The sequence below is a fragment of the Phallusia mammillata genome, chromosome 2 (genome assembly GCF_965637545.1).
Source record: "Phallusia mammillata chromosome 2, kaPhaMamm4.hap1.1, whole genome shotgun sequence".
NCBI classification, from domain to species: domain Eukaryota; kingdom Metazoa; phylum Chordata; class Ascidiacea; order Phlebobranchia; family Ascidiidae; genus Phallusia; species Phallusia mammillata.
This window is the reverse complement of record NC_137253.1, coordinates 2,736,975-2,759,109: the sequence shown is the minus strand read 5'-3', so window position 1 is coordinate 2,759,109 and position 22,135 is coordinate 2,736,975. Positions and strand designations below refer to the sequence as shown.

Sequence of the window (22,135 nt, the reverse complement as noted above, 5' to 3'; positions counted from 1 at the left end):
TACGAGTTCGATACCCCTAGGTGATCAGGTTTGAATAGTGGCGTAAAACCGACAAGTATTTTTGTTATTGTAAAATACACACCCTTACGTCCGACAATTACCACACGAATCTACCAATGTGACGTACCTTCATGAGTGGTGAATTCAGTGGCACGTCGGGGCGCGTTAACAAATCCGCCAGTGGGCGCTATTGATTTAAGATTTAGTCTCAGTAGGGAATTTCCCGTTGGTTGTTCGCGAAATAAATTTGTCCTGGGCCCATTTATTAAGTGCCGTCCCACTTAAGTGATTTCTCATAGTTGGTAGTTGTATAGGAAGGTAGGGCTGTAGGGGAAATGAAATCACAATATAAGTTGTTAAGTAAACATTCCACTAAGTAAACGGTCACACATTAAGAATTGAAATTGCACAGCCTTAAGTTAAAATAGACAAAAACAATTCAATTAAACTTAGAGCGAATCCCTTCACAGACTAATATGAATTAAATGTATTAAATAAACAAGAGGTGTACAAAATAGGTAATTGCTAAATAAAAAAATACACAATACTACATCTATAAAAAAAATAAGACAGTATATGCAGATTTGGCATTGGAAATGTTATGTAAATATTGCTTGTAATTTATACTTTTGCACAAGTCGAAGTAAAAAAATTAAATGCAAACCTGCCATGATGACTTTTAGTGTCCGAATCAATCTTGCAAATCAGTGATTATTATCGCAACAGCATGTCCACTCTGGTCATCAGCAGTCAAACCTTTTTGAGAAGTTAGCAGTCCAGCTCTCTAGTCTGACACTGAAATTCAAAAGTTTTAAATAATTTTACAAATTAACAAAAGTATCAATGCAAAACAACAAAAACATTAACCTACTTCTGTCAACAGTAAAGATTTCATCCATAAATTTGTATCCAAAATGGTCATTTGGAATCTTGTTCTCTTCCAATAATAATTCATTTCACCAATCCATGCATTTTCTGCTCTTTAGTGAATGGGTCATTGTCATATAATCAATGATCTGTACTGTTACATCACTGAGTGGTAATGTAGTTGGTCCTATATAAGAGAAGAAATATTATATAGAGTAGACATACTTATATTCAAGCTGCAATGTTCCAAAATTAAATGCAGAAAGCCCCAAAAAAGTTAAACAAATGAAAAAGTGTCATTTAGAAAGGATATGTTTAGCACAAGATACAAAATAATATCTATTATCAGCATAATATAACTGTTGAAGAACAAACCTCAGCCAAAAGTCTCTTCTTAAAACAGGAATTTAGAAAAAATAGATCCCAATTTATTTGTATCTTGAATAGACACCACTAGACACCACTACGCTATCGCACACAGCGACATATTTGAAGAACATTTAGACATCGCTCAATGTTTTTTTGTGCAGTTCGTACAAAAACCACCGGTTCATTTATTGGACATTTACGAGGACAAATGGCTAAACAAAAGTGGTGCAAGCATAAACATCCAAAAAATGGTTCTTCCTAGAGTAAAATAACGTCCTTCGCCTTCCCCTCCAGTTTGTTTGTGTTTATATCGCCTTATCTCGTCAACCAGCGTGTTTTCTCTGCCTGTGGATTTTTATCGGACGATAATATACAAGTTGCCTTGTTTCCTCCCTCCGGCCGCGCACCTGTAATGTATTTTTTCTTTTTCTTGTCTGTTCGCTTGTTTGATGCGGTAGTGGTTCACTCGGTGCGTTGGTTGCCGCTGCAGCTTGAGTAACGTTTTTTAACGTTTTTTACACTTTTATTAGTAGGCCTTTTATGCATACTGTTTTCATTAATTTTTTATGAATCTTTCTGCTTGTTCGTAGATACTGACGATGCTGTAATAGCGAAATATATATATCTTTAAAACCAAAGGGTGAACGACTAAGTGATTTGTCGGAACTTACATCTATTGCTATAAGGATTTTTAGTCTTCACCCACCAAGCAACGGACTGGGTGATTCGAGCTTTAAGTTTCAATTACGAGTATCACAAGTTATACCCCGAGCATTTCTGATTGCGTTTTAATTATTTTGTAGTTCTGCAAAAATAGTTTTATTTATTTTACTATTTTGCAACTTTTCAGTGCATCGTGAAAACATCCCATGAGGGAACGGGTAAAGTCACAAAGTTGGACTAAAGATTGTAGTGTCGGATTTTGTATTTTTTGCATTGCTTGGTGCTTTCGTTTGATTTGTTTATTAGTTTTACATACACAATAGACTTCCCTTTCCAAAAATTAACATCAACCAAGCAGAAGGGTTGGTATTTTTACTGGGACGAGAAAAGCCAGAAGTTGGATATCCCAGAAAAAGTTCGAAGTATTTGTAGTGAACCCAGTGAATCTAATCTCATGACCTTTGCTCACATCAGATACCGCTTGTACGAAATATACCGAGTATACGCCCCAAATTGCACAAGCACCAGTCCAGCGTATCGGAAAAGCTATCATCCCAATTCGCACAAAACACACAAAAAATTGCAAAAAACACCTTTGTTTCCTTCCACAATTGGTTGATTTTTGCAGCTGTGTGAAGTGTTTTTCGAGCCAAATTACCTATGATATCTTATACTTTGTTTTCCTTGCTGACGTACGTGCAAACAAAATACAATACAACCCACAAAATATCGACAACGTTTAGTTTTTTTACTCATTGGTATGTTGCTTGGCAACAAAATGTAGTTGTAGCTTACAAATTACAATCACAAAGATTAGCAATATGCAAAAAAGTAATAACCTGTAGAACGCGTTTCCGCAGAACGATTAATTAAGGTTTGGGTATAAAAATCACCGATCTACAATTGTTGAGTTGTGTTTGCAGCAGTCAGCACCACAGAATCACTTAGATTCATACAAACAAATGCGCCATGTGAATAATTGCGTTTCGATCGTTGTGATGATAGTTTAGCCCGAATGTTGGTTACCTGTCACGCCTCAGTGACGTTCTACCCCAACCCACCAGCTTTATTGTTACAAAGTGGCGTGGCAAGACTCGACTGAAAGCTTTTTTATGCCTCCACATCTATTTTTAACCTTTAGTTTTGAACAAAAATGCCGATAGCTTTTGTTTACGATTTACACGTTGCTAACACTGCAAATATGAGAAACGTTGCTTTGCATGCTTGGGATACGTTACGAAAAAGAGTCTGATAAACGAACGTGGCAAGGTTGGTAACACGCTCAAAAAAGAAATACATAAGATGTTTGTTTAAAAGCGTTTTTAAAATTTTGAAACAACTCATGATTTTTTTACTAATGAACGTTGTATTTTCACAGCAGCACAGCATAGTGTTGTCATAATGGTGTTTTACAACTCACCCATAACATATTCGAAATTTAAGTCGTTTAGTTTAAGACACAAGGCCAAGTTTCAACGCAACCACAATCGTCTTCAGCCCTTCCCTTGTGCGGTCTGGTGACAACTAATAACGCGGCGGTCACGTCGAGTTTCGATCGTTGTGAGACGACCCTACATTGGTTACCCGTCACCCCTCAGTGACGTTCTACCCCAACCCATCAGCTTTATTGTAGCAAAGGCACGTGACGAGACTTGACTATAAGCTGATTTATGCCTCCGCGCCTAACTTTAGCCTTTAGTTCAATATCATTTAAATCTGCCGGTAGACTTTTGTTTTCGACTTACACGTTGCCCAAAAATTTTAGAAACGTGGCTTTGTATGCTTGAGATACCTTACGTGGCAAAGCTTGATAAACGAATGTGGCAAAGTTAAGTAATGCTGCTGTTCTCACTATGGATTATGCTTAGCAGATATAAATATCATTCTTAAGGCGTTTGGTATTTAAACTATTTCGTTATGTGTTTGCCAATAGTTACCACACAAACCCAGCTGACCAGTTTGGACTTTAGTGCAGGGGTAGGCAACCTTTTAGGCGACGCGTGCCAATTACTTGTTGCTTCTGTGTGTTAATGACCCCGCGTGCCAGCGTTTCTCTAAATAATAGTTGATCGTGCCAGCAGATATCAATAATAAGAAAAAAGCAGTGTTTTGTGCATGTAAATCTGAATAAAAACTATAAACAAGCAGTGTAACAGGTTAAATTGTTCCTTCAATATAAACACGCAAATCGGTTGGCGTGCCATGAAAAACCACCTCGTGCCAGAGGTTGCCGACCCATGCTTTAGTGTATTATTAACGCATCCAAGATTAATTAAACGTGTTCTCCTGTTTATTGGTGTGGTGACGTCTATAAATAATATTGGTATCTTTTATAACCAATGTATGTTGGATATTGCAACGCTTATACTTATTATTGAGTAACTTCCTTAGCCCAACACAGCCATGAAGTTTAACTAACCACACTTTCTAGGTTTAAGTTGTTCGGTTTGACTCAAGGCCAAGTTTCAACGCAACAACAATTGTTCTTGTATTTGTCGTTTTTTTCACCGGCAAAAACTTTTTACCATCAGCCCCTACCCTTGTACGGTCTGGTGACAACTAAGAACGTGGCAGTCACGGCGAGTACGTGAAAAAACACCGTTCCTCTATTCAGCTGCTGTAAATAAGTCGCATTCATTCATACGAGTCGTGTTGTCGGTCCAACCTTTATTTAGGCGACTGCTCTTACGAAGTAGAAATAGAGCAGGTCTGAATTTGTAGTGTTTTGCGCATTAGATTTTGTTATGTACAAAACGTATATTACGAAAGGAGTCAGTGACGAGCGGCAATACTTTTAAAAAAGCTATAGTCCTCTCACTAGTTTGAGGTTTTAAGTCTTTTGTCTGGGCCAACCAACAGAATCACATAGATTGATACAAACAGCGCCATGTGAATAATCGAGTTTCAATCGTTGTGAGACGATACCTGAGACCCAAAGTTGGTTACCCGTTACGCCTTAGTGGCGTTCTACCCCAACCCACCAGCCTTATTGTTGGCGAGACTCGACTAAAGCTCTGTTTGCCTCCACATCTATTTTTAACCTTGGTTCAGTACCAATTAAATTTGCCGTTAATAGTTTTTGACTTATACGTTGAATTACAATATGGAAAACGCCGCACATCCTATATGTTTGGCAACATTTAAAACACGAACTCAAACAACAATTTTGAAATTTATTCGATTTTTAAACAACTAAGATTGATAAAAACGAGTTACTCTGTTTGTTGGTGCGGGAGGACCTCAATAAAATGTATATGTATTGCCTGTTGTCCCACATTTGAGTAGAAGCTGTCGAAACAATGGTATTTCCACAGAAATAAAAAAAAACAATAAAACAAGAAACAAAACCGTTTATACGCAAACACAATCGATGTTTTCAAAGAGGCGCTTTTTTGCTTTAAACCTCAGGCCCTACCCTTAATGGTCTGGTGACAACTAATAACCGGCGGTCTCGGTACGTAAGTGTAAAGCACCTTTTATCTTTTCCGAGTGCAGTCAATAAATCACATGATTTATATGAGTTGTATTGGTTTAAACAGTCACATGTAGTTGCGATCTAGTTTGATTAAATGAAAGCCGTGAAATAGAAAAGAAAGCGTTTTGGTCATCAGAGTTTGCTTGCTATTCAAAAAAATTGTCACTTGAGAAACGTGTATTGCGAAGGATTGGAGTCGGAGATGCAGAAACTTGTTTCAGTCAGTGACAAGATAAATGTGTGGCTGTCAGCAGGGGTCAAGAGTCAAAAAGTAATAAAACAAATTTGCTGGTGCGATACATTGTTTGGTCCCCGTTGGAACCTATATGTAGCCAAAAAAATGTATCGAAAGTTGGAGATCTTACACGTATATTCGACAAGGGTAATATTTCATAGCAACAATAGAATATTGATGCTTATTTGCTAAAGAATCTTTAAGTATGATATTTATTGGCACTGGTGTTGCGACTGCAGACCTAACTTGTAGGGCGAGGTTATCAACAAACACATAAAAAACATCAATTTGTTTTTATGCAGCAAGAGCTTCTGCAGTTAGATTCATTCTTTGCTAAAATATTTTTTAAAACTGCCTGAAACATGACTTCGCCGAAAGAGGTAAGCAACTTCTACAAATTTTTTTCTTTTGTTTGTTTGTTCATTACACTAAACAGGTTTTATTTGTCCACCGTATGAAAAAGTATAGTTTCAAATTAGACTACCGGGATTCAAATAAATTTGTTTTAAATTTTTCTTTTAATCCTAAAGTATTTTCGTTCCTTCCTATTTTGGGAGGATCTACTAACACAGAAACTCACACCACAAAAAGTTTCTTAAATACCGATCGATGGTGAAAAGAGCGCAGTTATTCAAATTACAATTGCGTCTGGGGTAGGGTTAAATGAATGAATTTAACATAAACTGGGTTTTTGGGCTGATTTCAGTGTTATTGTGAAACCTCAGACCAACCCCCATAGCCCTAACCGTCAGCATTTTTTTTACAAAGTGCATTTAAGATTTTTGAGTGCGCTCTCTGCCGGAATTATTTTTGAGTGCGCACTTTACTGGAAATTAGTAGGCCTGTGATGTAAGGTCCTGTGTTAGTAGCTCTAAGGCCCTTTTGTGCTTTCTAGTGACTGATAATGTTTAGCTAAGAGTTAAGTTTAGGAGGACTTACTGACATAATCCGCTTTCTTTTTCTATATAAACCATTTTAACACTCTGAAACTAGTCGATAACTATGTTTTACTCAACTCGCTCTGACTTGTCTGATAAACCTAAATTTGTAGCAGAGAATTTGTTTCAAAAACAAATCTTGCAATGTAAAAAACTGGGTTTTAAATTACTCAGCAATTACTAAAGCCCAACGGGATTTGAATCAAAAACTTTTCGTTTGCAAACCGGTTGAACAAAGTTTTGAATAACATTGGTTAAGTTAGTTGTATGGCTTGGTTGGACCTCAATGAAATATACGTTGGACATCAGGGGTAAAAACATAATCTTTCTGTGTCACAGTTACGGGAATTGGATTGTGGTGACATCACATGTAACCTTGACAAATTCGTGGCCGGTTCAGGAGGCTTCGGGGATGTTATATTCGGATACCACAATGGGTTAAAGCAAGAAGTTGCCATCAAAGTGTTTGAAGTATCTGGTGGAACCCAAGAAAAGGCGCGGCTTGAAAAAACGTAAGTTATACGATTTGTTATATAGAGCGGTGCAAATCTATCGCAAATATGGAAGAAACGTACTATTTAAGATTAATTTTGTGTTGATGACTTCACAACAATTTGTAAAATATGATAATGAGGTAACAAATCGAAATTAAATTTTAAAAAATGGCAATTTTGAAAACATTTGCTAATTTTATATATTGTGCTGGTGTATCTGGTATATGTGTGGACTTACAAAACTAGTTATACCTCAAAAGCTTCGTCCAGCGGCATTAATTCCATGGACTACACGATAATGACAAACTACTGCGCAATCTTAGATGAATTAACCAGCAAAGCGCGCCAGCCATCGTGACTACTAATCTTGGTTGGCCTGCTTGATTTCCTGATGTGTGGTGCGAGATGCGACATTTTTAATCATTGCTAAAAACCGAAGATTAAAAAGCGAGGAATGCGGGTTGTGTGACGTTTGATAAATTGTTTTCAATCATTTTGTTGAGGGGACATACCACCTCACCTGTCCTACCGAGATCTTTGCTTTGCGTTATTACATGCACAAAACGTAACATGCAGCTGAAAAAAAAACTCTCTTTTTAGAATCAAAGAAGAAATGGAACACTTGCAGAAAGCAGATCATGAAAATGTCGTTCGGGTTTTTGGCTATGTCAAATGGACTTTCGCAATAGGAATTGTGATGGCATATTACAAAGGCGGGAATCTCAAAGAGCTACTACAGGATACATCAAAAGAACTGGGCCTTGCTTTGCGTGTTCGTATTTTATACGAAGTAGCATCAGCAATGGCTTTCTGTCACAATTTACCTGATAAACGTTTAATTCATCAGGACTTAAAACCCGAAAATGTTATGTTTTCTAAAGAGCTCCATTGCAAAATAATCGATTTTGGCGGGGCCGAACTGGCAACTTACAGTATTTCGGCAAATGTGAATCCTTTGGCACGAACCAAGAAAGAAAGGCCTCAATTCACTCCCTATTACACAGCTCCTGAAAAACTGAAGGACCTCAGCATGAAGCCTAGGAAGCAACATGATGTTTACGCATTTTCAATGATCATCCACTGGGCACTAAATCGTAAAGCTCCGTATCCACGTCTGACTCAGGAAGAGCGAAGAGAGTTATTAGAGGAAATCAAGAAAGGAAAAAGACCAGACTGCCAGGAAATACAGGATTGGATACAAACTTTGGTCGGTGAAGACAAAGAAATCGCAGAGCAACTCCAACTACTGATGAAGCGATGCTGGGATCAAGATCCAACAAAACGTCCTACAATGACTGAAATAAAAGAAGAATTGAAAACGCGTTTGGATAAGCAACAAACTACCAAGCTACTTTCTCAAGTTTTGACAACTCTGACTCAAATGGATTTAGACGAGCAACCGCAAGTCAGCGAAAGTCGACGCGTCCCTCTTCACCATTTTTCACCCCGGTCCGGAAGTTTTCACGGTAAATTAATCGGTCAATACATATAAATTTATTATAATAAGAAGTAACCCCGAGTAGAAGCAGATTTCCTTGCCCGAGACGCTTTGGAACTGGTAGTCAAAACAATTAAGTTGAGAGATAATGTGACAATGTGATCTGTTATATTTCTTGGCGGTTCAGAAGTTACACAGTAACATAAAAAAATCTAAAGGTATTAAGTCGTTTTGTCATATCACCCATCTATATTTCAGTGCCCTTCACATCGGGTGGAACCGAAGGACGGTTAAGCGAAACAGCGGAGGGCGTACAAGAGTTGCCTTCTTCTCAGCAAGGTAAAAAATCCTCCCAGAGTAAAAAAAAAATAGTAGGATTTAACAATGTCAATTGTTTTTTCGTATAAAACCTTCAGCATCCCCGTACTAGAACTAGGGTGAGATGCTCAGTTTATGAAGCCACCTGACTACTCGCGAGGCCGCACTAACAATTTTGTGTAATGTAATCCCAAGGTTTGGTTCTTACAACGGCAAAACTATACAGAGCGCACTTTTAGAGCTAAATGTCCGCAGGTCTTCCATTTCCGATCTGATCAATCAAAACTATTTTTCATTGATTAAACTTTGTTTTATTTGTCGTAACATTGCTGTTTGTTCGATCGTTTTTTAAAACTTTTGAGATTTAAAAAAGGTCAATATAAAGCCGTAACAGCCCTCTGCCAGTTTGTTGTAAAGTCAATATTCGTCTTTTGGCAACCGAACGTCAAACAATTTCACTCGGTGCACAGACGATGTTTCAAATAAATCTTGGTTTTATTTCTCTCGGAAAGCAAGGCAAATGTCTTCACTAAATAAAGATATCTATAAGCAATCAACTTTCAGGCCCCTCTACAACAAGTGCGGCCATAAAAAAGACAATTAAACCGATATATGAAGCACAAGTGGTACGGTCACCATCTTCTTCTCAACAAGGGGAAACTCCTACATCCAGGAAACCGCAGCAACTAGGTATGGGGTGGACAAAACGATAATGGAAATTCCGATAATTTAGAAAATCATTATAAATTTACCAGTTTTTGTTTTACCTACTTTAAGTCGCGGAACACTTGGCGCATATTAAAATCAATGTCACACTCAACCAATTGATAACGGACCCACGCAATTATATTTTTAATATTTCACGACGAATCTGTTTGTTACACAAAAATAAATGATGTAAATCACGAAGAAACATTCAAAGTGGTGATAGCGGAGAATTACTTTTATGAAAGAAAAGCTATTTCTGCCATTTGTGTTAAACTTTGAAAATCACTGCCTTAAACGACAGCAAACATGCGTTGCCAGTATGGTGGAAAGTCAATATTGGTTTAGCGGCAACTCGTATAACTTTACGAGGAAATAGGTCCGAAAATAAGTTATATATTTATTAAAATATGTATAGGCGAAAACAAAAATCATTGTAGGTAACACAATAGCACCAATACTTAACCAACAATGATTTATTGTCATTAGCATCAGCCGGCACCTCACAGAAAAACAAACAATTGCCTTCTTATGAACAAGAAGAAACTCCAACTAGCAGCAATGCACAGCAATCGGGTATGAGATACGTTGGCTCGTAGGAACTTCTAGTTATTGATAAACGTATTGTTACCAAGAATACTTATAGGCAGTGAGAAAAAAAACACATTTCACCCATTTGTTTGTTCAGACGCCATTAGAAACGATGACGAAAAATTCAACCCGTCCGTACAAAAGTTGATCGCCCGTTTCAACAGCATATCACCACAGCAACCTGCAGGTAACCAATTATGGACACGTAGAATCAAATAATTGGGACTTGTGTGCTTGTTTTGAAGCTTATGACCTGACTAACGCAAATGTGTGTGAACGACCGCGATTATGCCTGAGCCGGTTTAAAGTTATTTCTCGTAACATCAATAAACTTAGCTTTAGTTAAGCAACAACCTGACAGCTAAGCAGTTAGGATGCACGTAATTTCGTAACTGGGATCAACCCTCAAGCGTTTATTCAGATCAGTGATAACGGCGTAGTTATAACTAAATCACTAGGATCAGTCTTTTAAACGCGGTATACCAAACCAGCCGATCATTCCAAATGGCAAGGGCTCTGATGGGACTCGAACCCACGACAGAGTCTTTCTTGGACTTGCAGGCAACAGTGCTTGTTTCGATATTTGACGGGCTTACCGCTGAACTTGTGAAGTTCAGTTGGTTCATATTATTCCACAAAGAGTCCAGATATCCAAAAAATAATAAATGAAGTAAATCGCGAACATTCAAACAGGTGATAGTGATTACTTTTCTAAAAAAGTTTTTCTGGTCCATTGTGTTAGAAGTACCAGGATATGAGATGCACATGTTACCTGGACCAAAAACGCTTTAAAGAACCTGCTAATCTAATATATTCTATGCCCCCTTCCAATTCTGTAAACGAAGCCCTGCGATTCTTCCTAACTTTTCCATAGGCTAATAAACATTGTATCAAGTTAAATATACTCTATATATAAAAAATAACCACGACGTAAAGTCAAATCGATATAGCAAATCGACCTTTTACTAAACGTCCCTCAAAACACTGCTGTCTGCCGACCGGAGGTTGACCAATCATAGGCCAAAACAATTTATGAAGGTTACTGGGCACATCCGAGAGCGACAACTATTTATGCGAAAAATCCAGCGAGGTAATGCGAAACAAAGCACGCAACTAGAACGAACAGTGAAATAAATCAAATAAGACAATATTACGTGAAAATCTGCAATTGAGAGAAATAAATAAATATGTAGCGCTGAAAAGGTAACATAAGGAAAACACATTGGAAGGTTACCTACAGAAAACCGTCCTACTTCCAGCAGCTCATCACCACAGCAACCTACAGGTAAACCAATCACAGATAAAGTCGTGCCCTACGCGTTTGACATGAAAACATAAGTTATTTACCAGGCAATTAATGTTTCGTCCTCATTTTAGTTCTGTGGGGTTTGACAGTGCCTTAAACATTATTTGCAGCCCGACAATGCATTGCTGTTGCAGTCGGAAAAGCGATATTGTGTTAAAAATATAATGATTGACGCGATTTTAGTAGGTACTAAGCAGAAGAAAAGCGTTAACGCTTTACATGTGTGTTTGTAAAAGACTCGGTTTCGGACGAATCGCAAAAAATTATTCGGCCGAAACCGAATCTTTGCAAAAGTAGCCGATTCGGTTGAATAAATTCGACAAACCGAATATTCGGTACATCTCCAGTTAACACGTTACAGAGCGCTAAAAAGTGTCGGGTACAGTTAGTGGATAGTGGCATTATGCATTGTATCTACACTGTATTATGAGGTGTTATGTGACAGGCTCACAGGAAAGTGAATGTGGCGCAGAGTGGGAATCTCACGACTGAAAGGGGTCAGGGGGCTCGATGGAGGAACCAGTCGCGAGGCTCTACAATCTAACCACCTGTGATTTATTGTTTTTGATAAAACTCGACTTAACATCATGTCTTATTGCGTAGTAACAAACTTTAACGTTTTATCATGAGCTAATATTCAAAAAAAGACAAAAAAATTAAATTTTCTAAAAAAGGTTTTTACCTCCGAAGTCAGTTTGTTTTGCCATCGTTTTCCACAATTGTTGGTGCCCCAACCCGTTTGGCCCATAGAAGCTTGTTCATGTCCACTAGATATTGGCTGCACATGGTTCCAAAATCAATATCCTCATTATGATTCAAAACTCTACAAACAAAAATTATAATTTAAAAATTTGGTCTTGACATTTGCTATTGATCGAGATGTTAAAATGGAATTCGTGAAAAATCTGTCTTACTGTAAATCCCAAAAAACATTTTTTGTTAAACTATTTTGTTTTACTTGGAACATATTTCAACAACGTACTTTTCGTTTATCGTTTAATGGCAAATCGACTTAAAAATATTCGTCTTTATTGTGGTCAGATGTGGAGGTGTTACGACGAATGGAAGTTACTTATTCCTACGAACCAGGAAACGCCGATGAACTGCAATTGAAAGTTGGTGACATAATCGACGTGTATAATGATGTGGGTACCTATGGTTTAGTATTTATTGGATCCCAATGCTACATTTTCACTACAAAAATAAACAACACATAAAAAATGTGAAATACCATGTTATAATGTACAACGTTACACCTATTTTGTAATAAAGCGATTAATGAGTCCACAAGACCAGTTTCTACAAAAACGGTTACACTATGGGGGAACAATTATTTCTGATTGATGTAACATTGTTTGTCTTTTTTTACCAGTCAAGTGATTGGTCAAGTATTCTAAACAATGTTAATTTAAAAAATGTTTACCAGTTTCATGAACATGGGTAAATTCTTGGGTAAATTGGTAGAAAATAAAACTTTAGATAGGTTATAAAGCTTTTGTGTCAAACTTTTTCTGCTTGCAATTACACAGGAGGAGGAAGGTTGGGCCAGAGGTCGATGCAACGGAAAGGAAGGAGTTTTTCCAACAAACTACGCCACCACTCTTGAGGAACTTGACTCACCAACAACATCAGCAGCATCTCAAAACACTGAAGAATCAGCTCAAGAAGAAGCAAAAAAGGCAAGTAATTTACTGAAGTTAAATCCTTATGTTGGATTGTAGATTGGAAACCTACAACGGGCTTTTTATCTTAAAACTGTAATCTTGTTTGGAAGTTTATTAACTGTGCCATTTACATTGGGTCCTATAGTTTCAAATTCTGTTTAAAAGCCTGATTGTTTCTGTAGGAAGAAAGCTTCACCGTGTCCTTATAAATATTGCTGTTTATTAAATATTTTCGTTCAATCCTATATAGCTGTGGACTTTTTTAGAGGTTAAACCAGATAGCGCAGTGTGAAGTGTTTTAAGGTCAGTCGTGGACACCGGTTAGATTACATTTGTTCCATTGCATGTAATGCTTACTTATAAAGTGAACTTAAAAACAGATGTGGGAAAACTTTCGTTGTAATATATATTTTTATACCCAGATATTGGAAATCAAGGAAGTGAAAAATACAGGTAAGTGTAAGAGATGTATGGATAGAAATGAACGAAAGCGTTCATGAGAAAACGAATAATTTCCAAACGAGTAGAATGTTGGTGTACAGTTTTCATATCGTCGCCTGATTGACATTTTGATATAACACAACTTGACAACTATTTGATTTTCTTACTTTCATAAACTACAAAGCCTTTCACCAGGATAAACGAGGCCCTTATCAATTTTTAAGTGCGACGAACCTTCCTACAGCATTATTCCATTTCTGATGAAAATTTCAAACTTTAATGTTTTGCTGAAAGTAGATTAGACGAGAAAATAGCAACAACATAAACTAGTCGATTTATATCTATTGGTTTCATTCCAGGGCTTACCGAACTTTAACTCGCCTTTATAATTTGTAAACGTTTTTAAACATACAGTAACCCGTCAGCGTAGGTTGGCCTTTTCGCTGTTATGAAGCTTACGCAGCCAACTCTCAACTGCACTTGCAACTGTTTAATATGTGGAGTCTTACGCACTATATTTTAGTGGAAAGTTAATATTTGACAACTCAAACAAAATCAATCCGGCACTTCTTTAGCAAATAACCTATGTTTATAAGTAATATTCTTCTGTTACAAAACGAAACAATACAGTATAAAAGTGTCTAGTAGTAAACCACCAATATTTTAGTGCCCTCCACATCAGGTGACACCGAGGAACGATCAACCGAACCAACAGATGGCGCAAAAGAGCATGTACAGTCATTTCCTCAACAAGGGGAGACTTCCACCAGCAGCAGCCCGCAGCAACTGGGTATAACATGCATTGACTGGTTGTAACTTCTATCAATCGTATACCAATGCTGAAAGTTACATTGTTGAAAGTTTTCACCCTTTTTTGAAGAACAATTACAAAATCAAAAATAAATTTGATTTTGTTCAGATCCCACCAGACGTGGTTCCAAAGGACTGTTTACGACGGTACGAAAGTTTATCTCACGTTTGAACAGAAAATCACCACAACCACCAACAGGTAAACTAATCACATTATGCACAAAATGATTGCAAATCGTGTGTTGACATTTAGCGCTTGACTTCTCAAATCACGATTTTTCGTTTTCATACTTAAGCCTCAACCAGTTCTGCAATAAAAATCCCGGTTTTTGCATCTGACATAGTAATATAAAGTTGTTTTCGTATTCAGCCTATAGTTAAAAATCGTATTTCAACAGTTTGGCAAAATATTACGTCATATCACACATTGCTAAGCTGCAAATCATTTTGTGAAAACAAATTCAAGTCGTTAAAAAGTAGCCAATAAATTAAGCTCACAAATAGTTATGTGGCCATAATTACACTGGGTAACTGGACAGTTTGTAACAAAACGTTTCTGTGTCTTTGTCACGTTGATAAAATAACTAAACACGACTGTAGGATAAATTAAAGTCTATTTGTGAAACCACTTATATTTTAGTGCCTTCCACTTTAAACAACACCGAGGAACGATCAACCGAACCAACAGAGGGCGCCAATGAAGCAGAACAAACTTCTATCCAACAAGGGGAAATCCCCACCTCCAGCAACCAGCAACAACCAGGTATGAGATACATTGAACCGTTACATTGCGTAGTTATGCCGGTAACGTTTGTTATAAATTTTTGCATTGAACCTTTAACTTCTGTTAAATAATGCCAGGGTGCGGAACTTTTTTGTTCGCGAGCAATTTGTATTCCACAATAACTCGTTTATCACAGAGGTCGAATAGAAATTGAGTTTTAATCATGTTACCCCTATTTAAGCCTTAAACCGTTATAATTGGGGACCCCACTTTTTCCCTCAAGAAGTCGATGATTCCACATGTCAAGACGAGCAAAAACGTTCTTTTTCTAAGGTTGGCAATGAAATGTAAGCCACAAGCGTCCGCTGCCAGTTTGCTGGAAAGGCAATATTTGTGTAGCGACAACCAACACCTCAAAATATTTCACATAGTAAAAGGGCAGTTTGTCACAAAATCGTTGGTGTTAGTTATTACTTTAGAAATAATTTAATACTATCTGGACAAAGAATTTCAATCTTGTAAGTTAATTTGACTTATGGTACACAATTCAACCTAGGTGAAACCACAGACAGCGGATGTTTTGACACATTATGTTCAATTAAATTGTGGTTTTAGGTTTGTTTGTAGCTACTTAAAAATTCTCGAGATGTGATTACCATGGCAACATTAGAAAATTGGCCATAAGGTTTAAAAACTTCCCACCACACAGAAAACTCGCCACGCTAGTATATGAACCATTTAACTGTTTCCGCTACCTATCGTCCCAACAAACCGCGGAAATCAAAAGCATGTCTTATTACCCACCAGAATTTGACAGACATTTAAAGGCCACCCAAAGTTTACCTTCCCCTCTTTTTTTATTTATGGGCTTTTGCATCGACCTCTAGTGGCTAAGAAAAAAACAGGTTTTAAAAATCTTCCACTCACATCATCGATAATCACCAGCACAGCATTTCACGACCCGTTTCTAGCCGGATGGTTTTTCCACGACCCGTTTCTAGCCGGATGGTTTTAAGCCAATTTGGTTTCAGTGGCTAAATCCAAGCCGACTATGTTTATGTCACCTTCAAACAATCCCATAACCATTCACCATGGCTGTCATGTTTTGATTTTTATGTTGAATCTGTCCACATGTTTGCATATCTTTAACTTAAACACTTCTTTTGGGACCAAACCCAAACATTACTCTTTATCTTTAGTTGGTACTTGGTTGTCTACTTGCAAAAATACACAACTGAAATGAAATCAGTTGTGATTCGTGCTTCAAGCTTTGAACCAAGGGTCAACCATATATAAAGTGTAATGGTTTGGGTTGTGCTAAAAAAGAAGTGATAAAGTTAAAGATATGCAAACATGTGGACAGATTCAACATAAAAATCAAAACATGACAGCCATGGTGAATGGTTATGGGATTTTGTAAAGGTGACACACAAAGTTGAAATTACTAGTGACTTATATACAGGCTCTATGTAACATACAAGCAAACACTGACATAAGTAACAACATTGTTTTTGTTTTATTTAAAATAATGCTGGTAATCACAGATGTTAATGTAATTGTTAAAGTACATTAAAATTCATGACAAACACTAAAAACTTGTGTAGTAATAAAAAGGTGAAATGAAAATGACATGTTGAAACAATGGTATACATAAAAACAACAACAACAAAATTTGGTTATATGTGTAAGAATTGGTGGAGGATGTGCACACAAAAAATGGCATATCAGACGCTTATGACAAATTGAGTAAATCACCTGCATTTGTAGTTTACTAAACATTGTGTGATGTACTAAGCTGGGCAACATACAGGGATATGCATAAAAATGGGTATTCCAAATAAAACATGTGATATAAAGCAACTGTACAAAAGTTCTACAATCCATACAAAGGACTTTCCATGTCAAAACACTTTCTCTAAAGAAAATTTCTTTTGCTTCTCTTTTTTCCTGTGTTTAAAATAAAACAAATTACAGTTTCAGTTTTTTATTAAAAAGTAAAGTTGGAAGATTGTGACTGAATATTTTTACAATGACAAGGGACACTCTTTAGAACTGGCTTGCATTTTGTACTTTATTATCCTAGAATTAATTGATAATATTTGTGTTTCAATTTGGAGCTGTATAGACTGTAATATTTGGAAATAATCTCCAATAAATCTAAAAAATGAACAGAATCACCAATTACCGTTATCCTAGATATGTATCACAGAACAACTAGGTTAAATGAACATACATACCAGAAAAATGCACGTGTCAAAACACTTTCTTCTCAAACAGAAAGCCACCTTTGCAAACTCACTTTTATATTCATCATACAAGTCGGTCCTTTGCAGTTAATCCACATCCTACAAATAACAAAACAACTGGCTAAAAATATGTTCATTCTTCTCAAAGCCTGAATGAAAAATTTGGGTGACACTAAAACGCTGAATGGGCGGGACGGGCGGAATGGAGGGCGGGACGTCGTGAAAACCGCTAAATATCGGGTTAAATTGCTGACGGTTGGAGCTATTAAGGTTGGGATAAGGTTTTATAATAGAAAATCATTAAAAAAAATTCCGCCGAACACTACATTCCGCGCCCGAAACGTCCCGCCATCTCCCGCGACGTCCCGCCATAGCATTTTTGCCTAATGTCAGGAAATAGTTGAATAAGTTTTAAGCAGGGACATTTTTTGATTCATATACTATTATAAAACCTCAACCTAACCCTAATAGCACTAACCGTCAGCAATTTACCCGATATTGAGCGGTTTCCGCGACGTCCCGCCCATCCCGCCCATTCAGCGTTTTAGTGTCACCCAAAAATTTACCTTTTAGTTGACGCAAACAGTCTTCACTGTATTCCCAGCTTTCGCAACCACGTTCCGTTTCTGGCCAATTCCATTTTTATTTTTTAACATACACATCTATTATACTTATTAAATCTATTTATACTTATTATGACTTTTTTCCAAAATATTAACAAACCCTAACTCCTTTAAAAACACGAACAAAGTGCGAACTTAAAACAGCCATCAGCACGAGGCAGATGACGCAACGTTGCGCAATACCCCGATAATTGTAAATCCGGACCAACACGATTAAAAGTAGATTTTTAAAAATGGTGATTCTGATGCAAACTAAAATAAAACATTTTTCTGTGGTATTTTTCTTAGGTTCAAAAAAATTATACTATTATACCAATTATACTATAAAATAAAATCCCCACAAAAAATATATCGGGTTAATGCCGATGATTTGCATGCGAAAAAAAATCAACGAAGGTCTGTATTCCTTAAAAACTCAGACAGAATATTTGATGCCACATATTTGTGTTCATCATTAGCTTTAGCTATACATCCGGGACTAAATTCGGGCGGTTTTTTAAGCTTGAATGATGCCTTTTTGGAATACGGCCCATTACAAGCCAACGAATTTAAGCAGAATATTGTTTGACTAATTTCTAGCCAACCAAGTGGCTTAAATCTGTCATGGGCAAAACAAGCCAATTTTAGCTAACAGTTAGCCGGCTTGTTTTGGTTTGCGACTTATTTCAAGCCAACAGATTTAAGCAACACGTCTTTAAGCCAAGAATGCTTGTTTCGAGCCAATCAAGTGTCTTGGATCTGGCCACCTTAAAATAAGCCATTTTCAAGGCTAAAATTTAGCCAATTGTACTTTTTGGCGTATTATAAGCCAAATTGGCTTAAGACAAGCCGCTTTGGCCTAATATAAGCCAACATTTTTTCTAGTGTAGGCAAGGCTGCAAAGTGGTGGAGCTTTTATTGTGCCTGAGTATGACCACTCTTTTCAATAACGACTGTAAATTTTTGCGTTTCGGTCTGGGTTCGGGACGTGTTCGGTTTTAGGTTTCTTAAAATTAACGGGCTTGATTCGGACCTGACTTTACACTCTGTGCCATTTTTTTTAGTTTGACTAGCTGAGTAGCCAGCTGCTGGTCCTGGCCTATTGCCAAACAACCCTAAATCGCCTTGTTCAAGACCAATTGTTGATTGTGTTTGTTTGTTAATGTATAGGCCTGTCAATTAAACTTTCGGGCCTAAACGGGTTTCTAAAAAACGATTCGGGTTCGGGCCGGTTTCGGGCTGAAATTTCAGGCCCGTTTGCAACTCTGATACGATGTCCCAAATAATATGACATTTTGCTCTATAATGAGTCAGATGCGTTTTCTTTCAAATTTACCTCTTCTCATTCGAAAAAGGCCGTGACCGTTGTCCAACTCACACTTTCTACCATGAAAACGCGACAAAGTATCGGGCAATAAAAATCCGTAAAGATATTTGCCAAAACTGCACTCCGGGAAACCTGTATAGCAACGACGGAAATTAAGGCATCAAACCAATTTGTATCAGCTAACTGTATTCAGACACGGCAAATCAACACCGAAACAAGAGAAAGGTCGTTGCCCTACTAGGACTCCTCTATCTCACAGCTTGGTACGAAGCAGTCTGGCGCTTCAGGTTCACATGCAAATTGTTCTGCGCGCTCCTCGACAACAGGTCTCTAACACGCTGCCCGCGGTCCACAATGTTCCGTGGCCCACAGCGTTATTAGCAGATAAAATATTAATATCTTGTAAAATATAAAGTTTTTTGTTTTATTCACCCTCAAAGTGTGATACATTATTATTATTGTGATGAAACAATGCGAACTTAATCTGACCACCAAAAGGTAAAGTTCAAAATCTGTTAAGTTTTTTGTACACTTTATTTGTTTAGCTTAGGGATAGGGAACGTTTAATTTTGTGAAGGCCAACCAACATTATATTGACACTTATGTCGGGCCTACTGACTTTTTCAAATACCTGTAGGCCAGTGGTTTTCAAACAGTTTCATTTACACAACAGACGTTTTGTAATTTTCCGCGGTCCAAGATAAAATCAATGCCAAAACCAATTAAACAGCTTAAATTAAAAAAAAATGACAAGTTTATTTTGTACGCAAATCCAATTTTCTTTGAAATCAGATATCAGGTTGGAGAAAAAAAATCCCCAATTCAAAATAAAAACAAACATACAACTGCATCGTTACTTAGCATTTGTCGTCACAACCTAGTTATTACGTCACACAGACTAACAGCGTACGTTTTGATTTAAATTTTAACACGCAATCGTTTTTTAATGATTAGATTTTAAAATAAATTAATTACTAAAATAATTGTTCCTTACCGTAACACTCAAAAACACATTTATTTTCAAAACACTTTTGATTTACATGAACCGATGTCAAAGTATAATAGACTGTTTTTTTCATGAAACTAAAAAAAAACATTATTTTTTTGTTTCTCTGCAGATCAAACTGACGAATTCAATCAACGTATTGATAATTATGTTGATTTATTAAAAACAAAAAAATATGACGAAGCAAAAACGACAAAACAACAACTTTCAAGGTCAATCACTGGTCAACCAGGGGTCACTGCAGAAAACCTGAAAGAAAAAGCCACAAAATTTAGAGATGACGGCGAATATTTGGAAGCCATTTTGTTGTTTAGCGTTGCCGCAGATTTCTATGCAAACAAAAATCCCGACTCCGCTGTAGCGAAAAGTGTAGTGGGTTGTGCGATGGAAATTCGAAAAACAATCGAACATTTGATGAAAAATTCCGATTCATCTTCGGAGTCGAGAAACATAGAAATCGTGCGCGATCACGTGATCCCACTGATGCGTGACATGGTTCAGCAAATCCGTGACCTTCAAATAAATGAAAAAATTCGATGTAAAAAGGAGGTTCGGTGTTTGCATCACATTGAAGTGAGTCAACATCACATCGGTGATTTTGCATCGAGTGAAACAACAATAAAACTTGGACTTGAACTTATGGAAACAAAGTTCGGGAATGAAAGTTCAAAGTATTACATCTACGGTCACTTGTTGAACAATCTTGGTGCTGTTTGTGAGACAACTTCACGAATCAAAGAAGCAATCGAATGTTACACAAAAGCGATCGAAGTTTACAAAACAGCGGAGGATATAACTGAGGAACAACGAGAAAAATTGATTGCAATAAGTGAAAGGAAATTGCAAAACAGCAAAGCGAAGTTGACCAAGTGATTAAGTTTGTTACAAAACAACGAAAGTTTTGTCAGTGACAGAATTATTGTGGAAGAAGTTCACTTTTTTACTGTAAATAAAATTACTATTTCATTTTCTCATCTATGTGCACAATTGCTGTATTTTAGTGACGATTTTTGGTACAAATGTAAAAATAAAACTTACTTTTCAAAAATTTGATGAGAATTCAAAAATTTCAAGAGATATTTCACAGAGCATCATTTCCCAGATCAAATCTAAAAAAACAAAGAATTTTTGGTAAGAAAGTTGCAGGTTTGACATTTTTTTTTAATTAATAAAAAACTCAAAAAGCATTTGTTGAAGTGATGAGGCTTGGGTGTGAAAATAAAAAACTCCAGATGTACTGGGTTACAATTGTATTTATATTAGTTTTCAAAACTTCTGATGTATTCTGAACCCAGTATGGATAGTATGGCAGCTGCACACCTGAGACTATTTTTTTCAAGTTTGATTGCACACTTGAGACTTTATTTAGGTTTGTGACACCTTGTGTGTTTGTTCTCTTTAAAAAAAATCCGCCTTCGAAATTTTCGTTTTATATTAGTTAACCAGTGGCGCAATTGCATTGCAAGGCTATTTTGGGATTTTGTTAAATATTTGTAAATCGGTTAGCTTTTTCTTGATGAGGTGCACACTTAACTGGTTCTTGCACACCTTAATATTTGGTCATGCACACTTGCACACCTGAAAATTCGTGCACACCCGAGATCTCGGCGAAATGTGCCATAAAATCCAATGTGGTTCTGAACTTTGCCATTAGGACTGCCGTTCAGGATTACCATAATTTTTAGTTAATATCAAGAAACAACACACCTTTATAAGTTGCATCGGACCAAACACAACCATCTGTGCATTTTCACAAACCAGCGAGTTTCCACAAGTAAACTGCAACTCTATTTTGATTGCCAGAAGCTCAGATATAATCACATTTGTCATCAATCTCAATCATGGATCCTGAAAAAGTAAATTTAGGATTAATCCCTCAAGCCGGATATGTTTAAAAATGATTCGCACGGGCCACA

At 36.9% G+C, this 22,135-nt stretch overlaps 2 protein-coding genes across 2 annotated transcripts; both read left to right on the top strand.

Annotated features, from left to right (window-relative positions):
* The first annotated feature begins 5,971 nt into the window (after positions 1 to 5,971).
* On the top strand, positions 5,972 to 20,355 carry LOC145212046 (uncharacterized). The gene is made up of 13 exons (XM_080080079.1): positions 5,972 to 5,989; positions 6,887 to 7,059; positions 7,642 to 8,507; positions 8,738 to 8,818; positions 9,362 to 9,487; positions 9,992 to 10,078; positions 10,191 to 10,298; positions 11,307 to 11,378; positions 12,441 to 12,544; positions 12,932 to 13,078; positions 14,172 to 14,294; positions 14,424 to 14,513; positions 20,332 to 20,355. The coding sequence occupies exons 1-12, from the start codon at positions 5,972 to 5,974 to the stop codon at positions 14,484 to 14,486; spliced, it is 1,968 nt and encodes a 655-aa protein (XP_079936205.1). The 3' UTR covers positions 14,487 to 14,513; positions 20,332 to 20,355.
* Positions 20,351 to 21,272, top strand: LOC145215331 (uncharacterized). Its single transcript, XM_080084020.1, has one exon. It carries the CDS (start codon positions 20,604 to 20,606, stop codon positions 21,090 to 21,092), a length of 489 nt encoding a protein of 162 aa, XP_079940146.1. The 5' UTR covers positions 20,351 to 20,603; the 3' UTR covers positions 21,093 to 21,272.
* The last annotated feature ends 863 nt before the right edge of the window (positions 21,273 to 22,135 follow it).

Bases quoted from the DNA above. Each gene is read 5' to 3' on its own strand.
- LOC145212046 (XM_080080079.1), top strand. The intron at 7,060-7,641 runs GTAAGTTATACG...CTCTCTTTTTAG, and splicing joins AAGGCGCGGCTTGAAAAAAC to AATCAAAGAAGAAATGGAAC. The intron at 12,545-12,931 runs GTGGGTACCTAT...ATTACACAGGAG, and splicing joins TAATCGACGTGTATAATGAT to GAGGAAGGTTGGGCCAGAGG.
- LOC145215331 (XM_080084020.1), top strand. From the start codon at position 20,604: ATGGAAATTCGAAAAACAATCGAACATTTGATGAAAAATTCCGATTCA.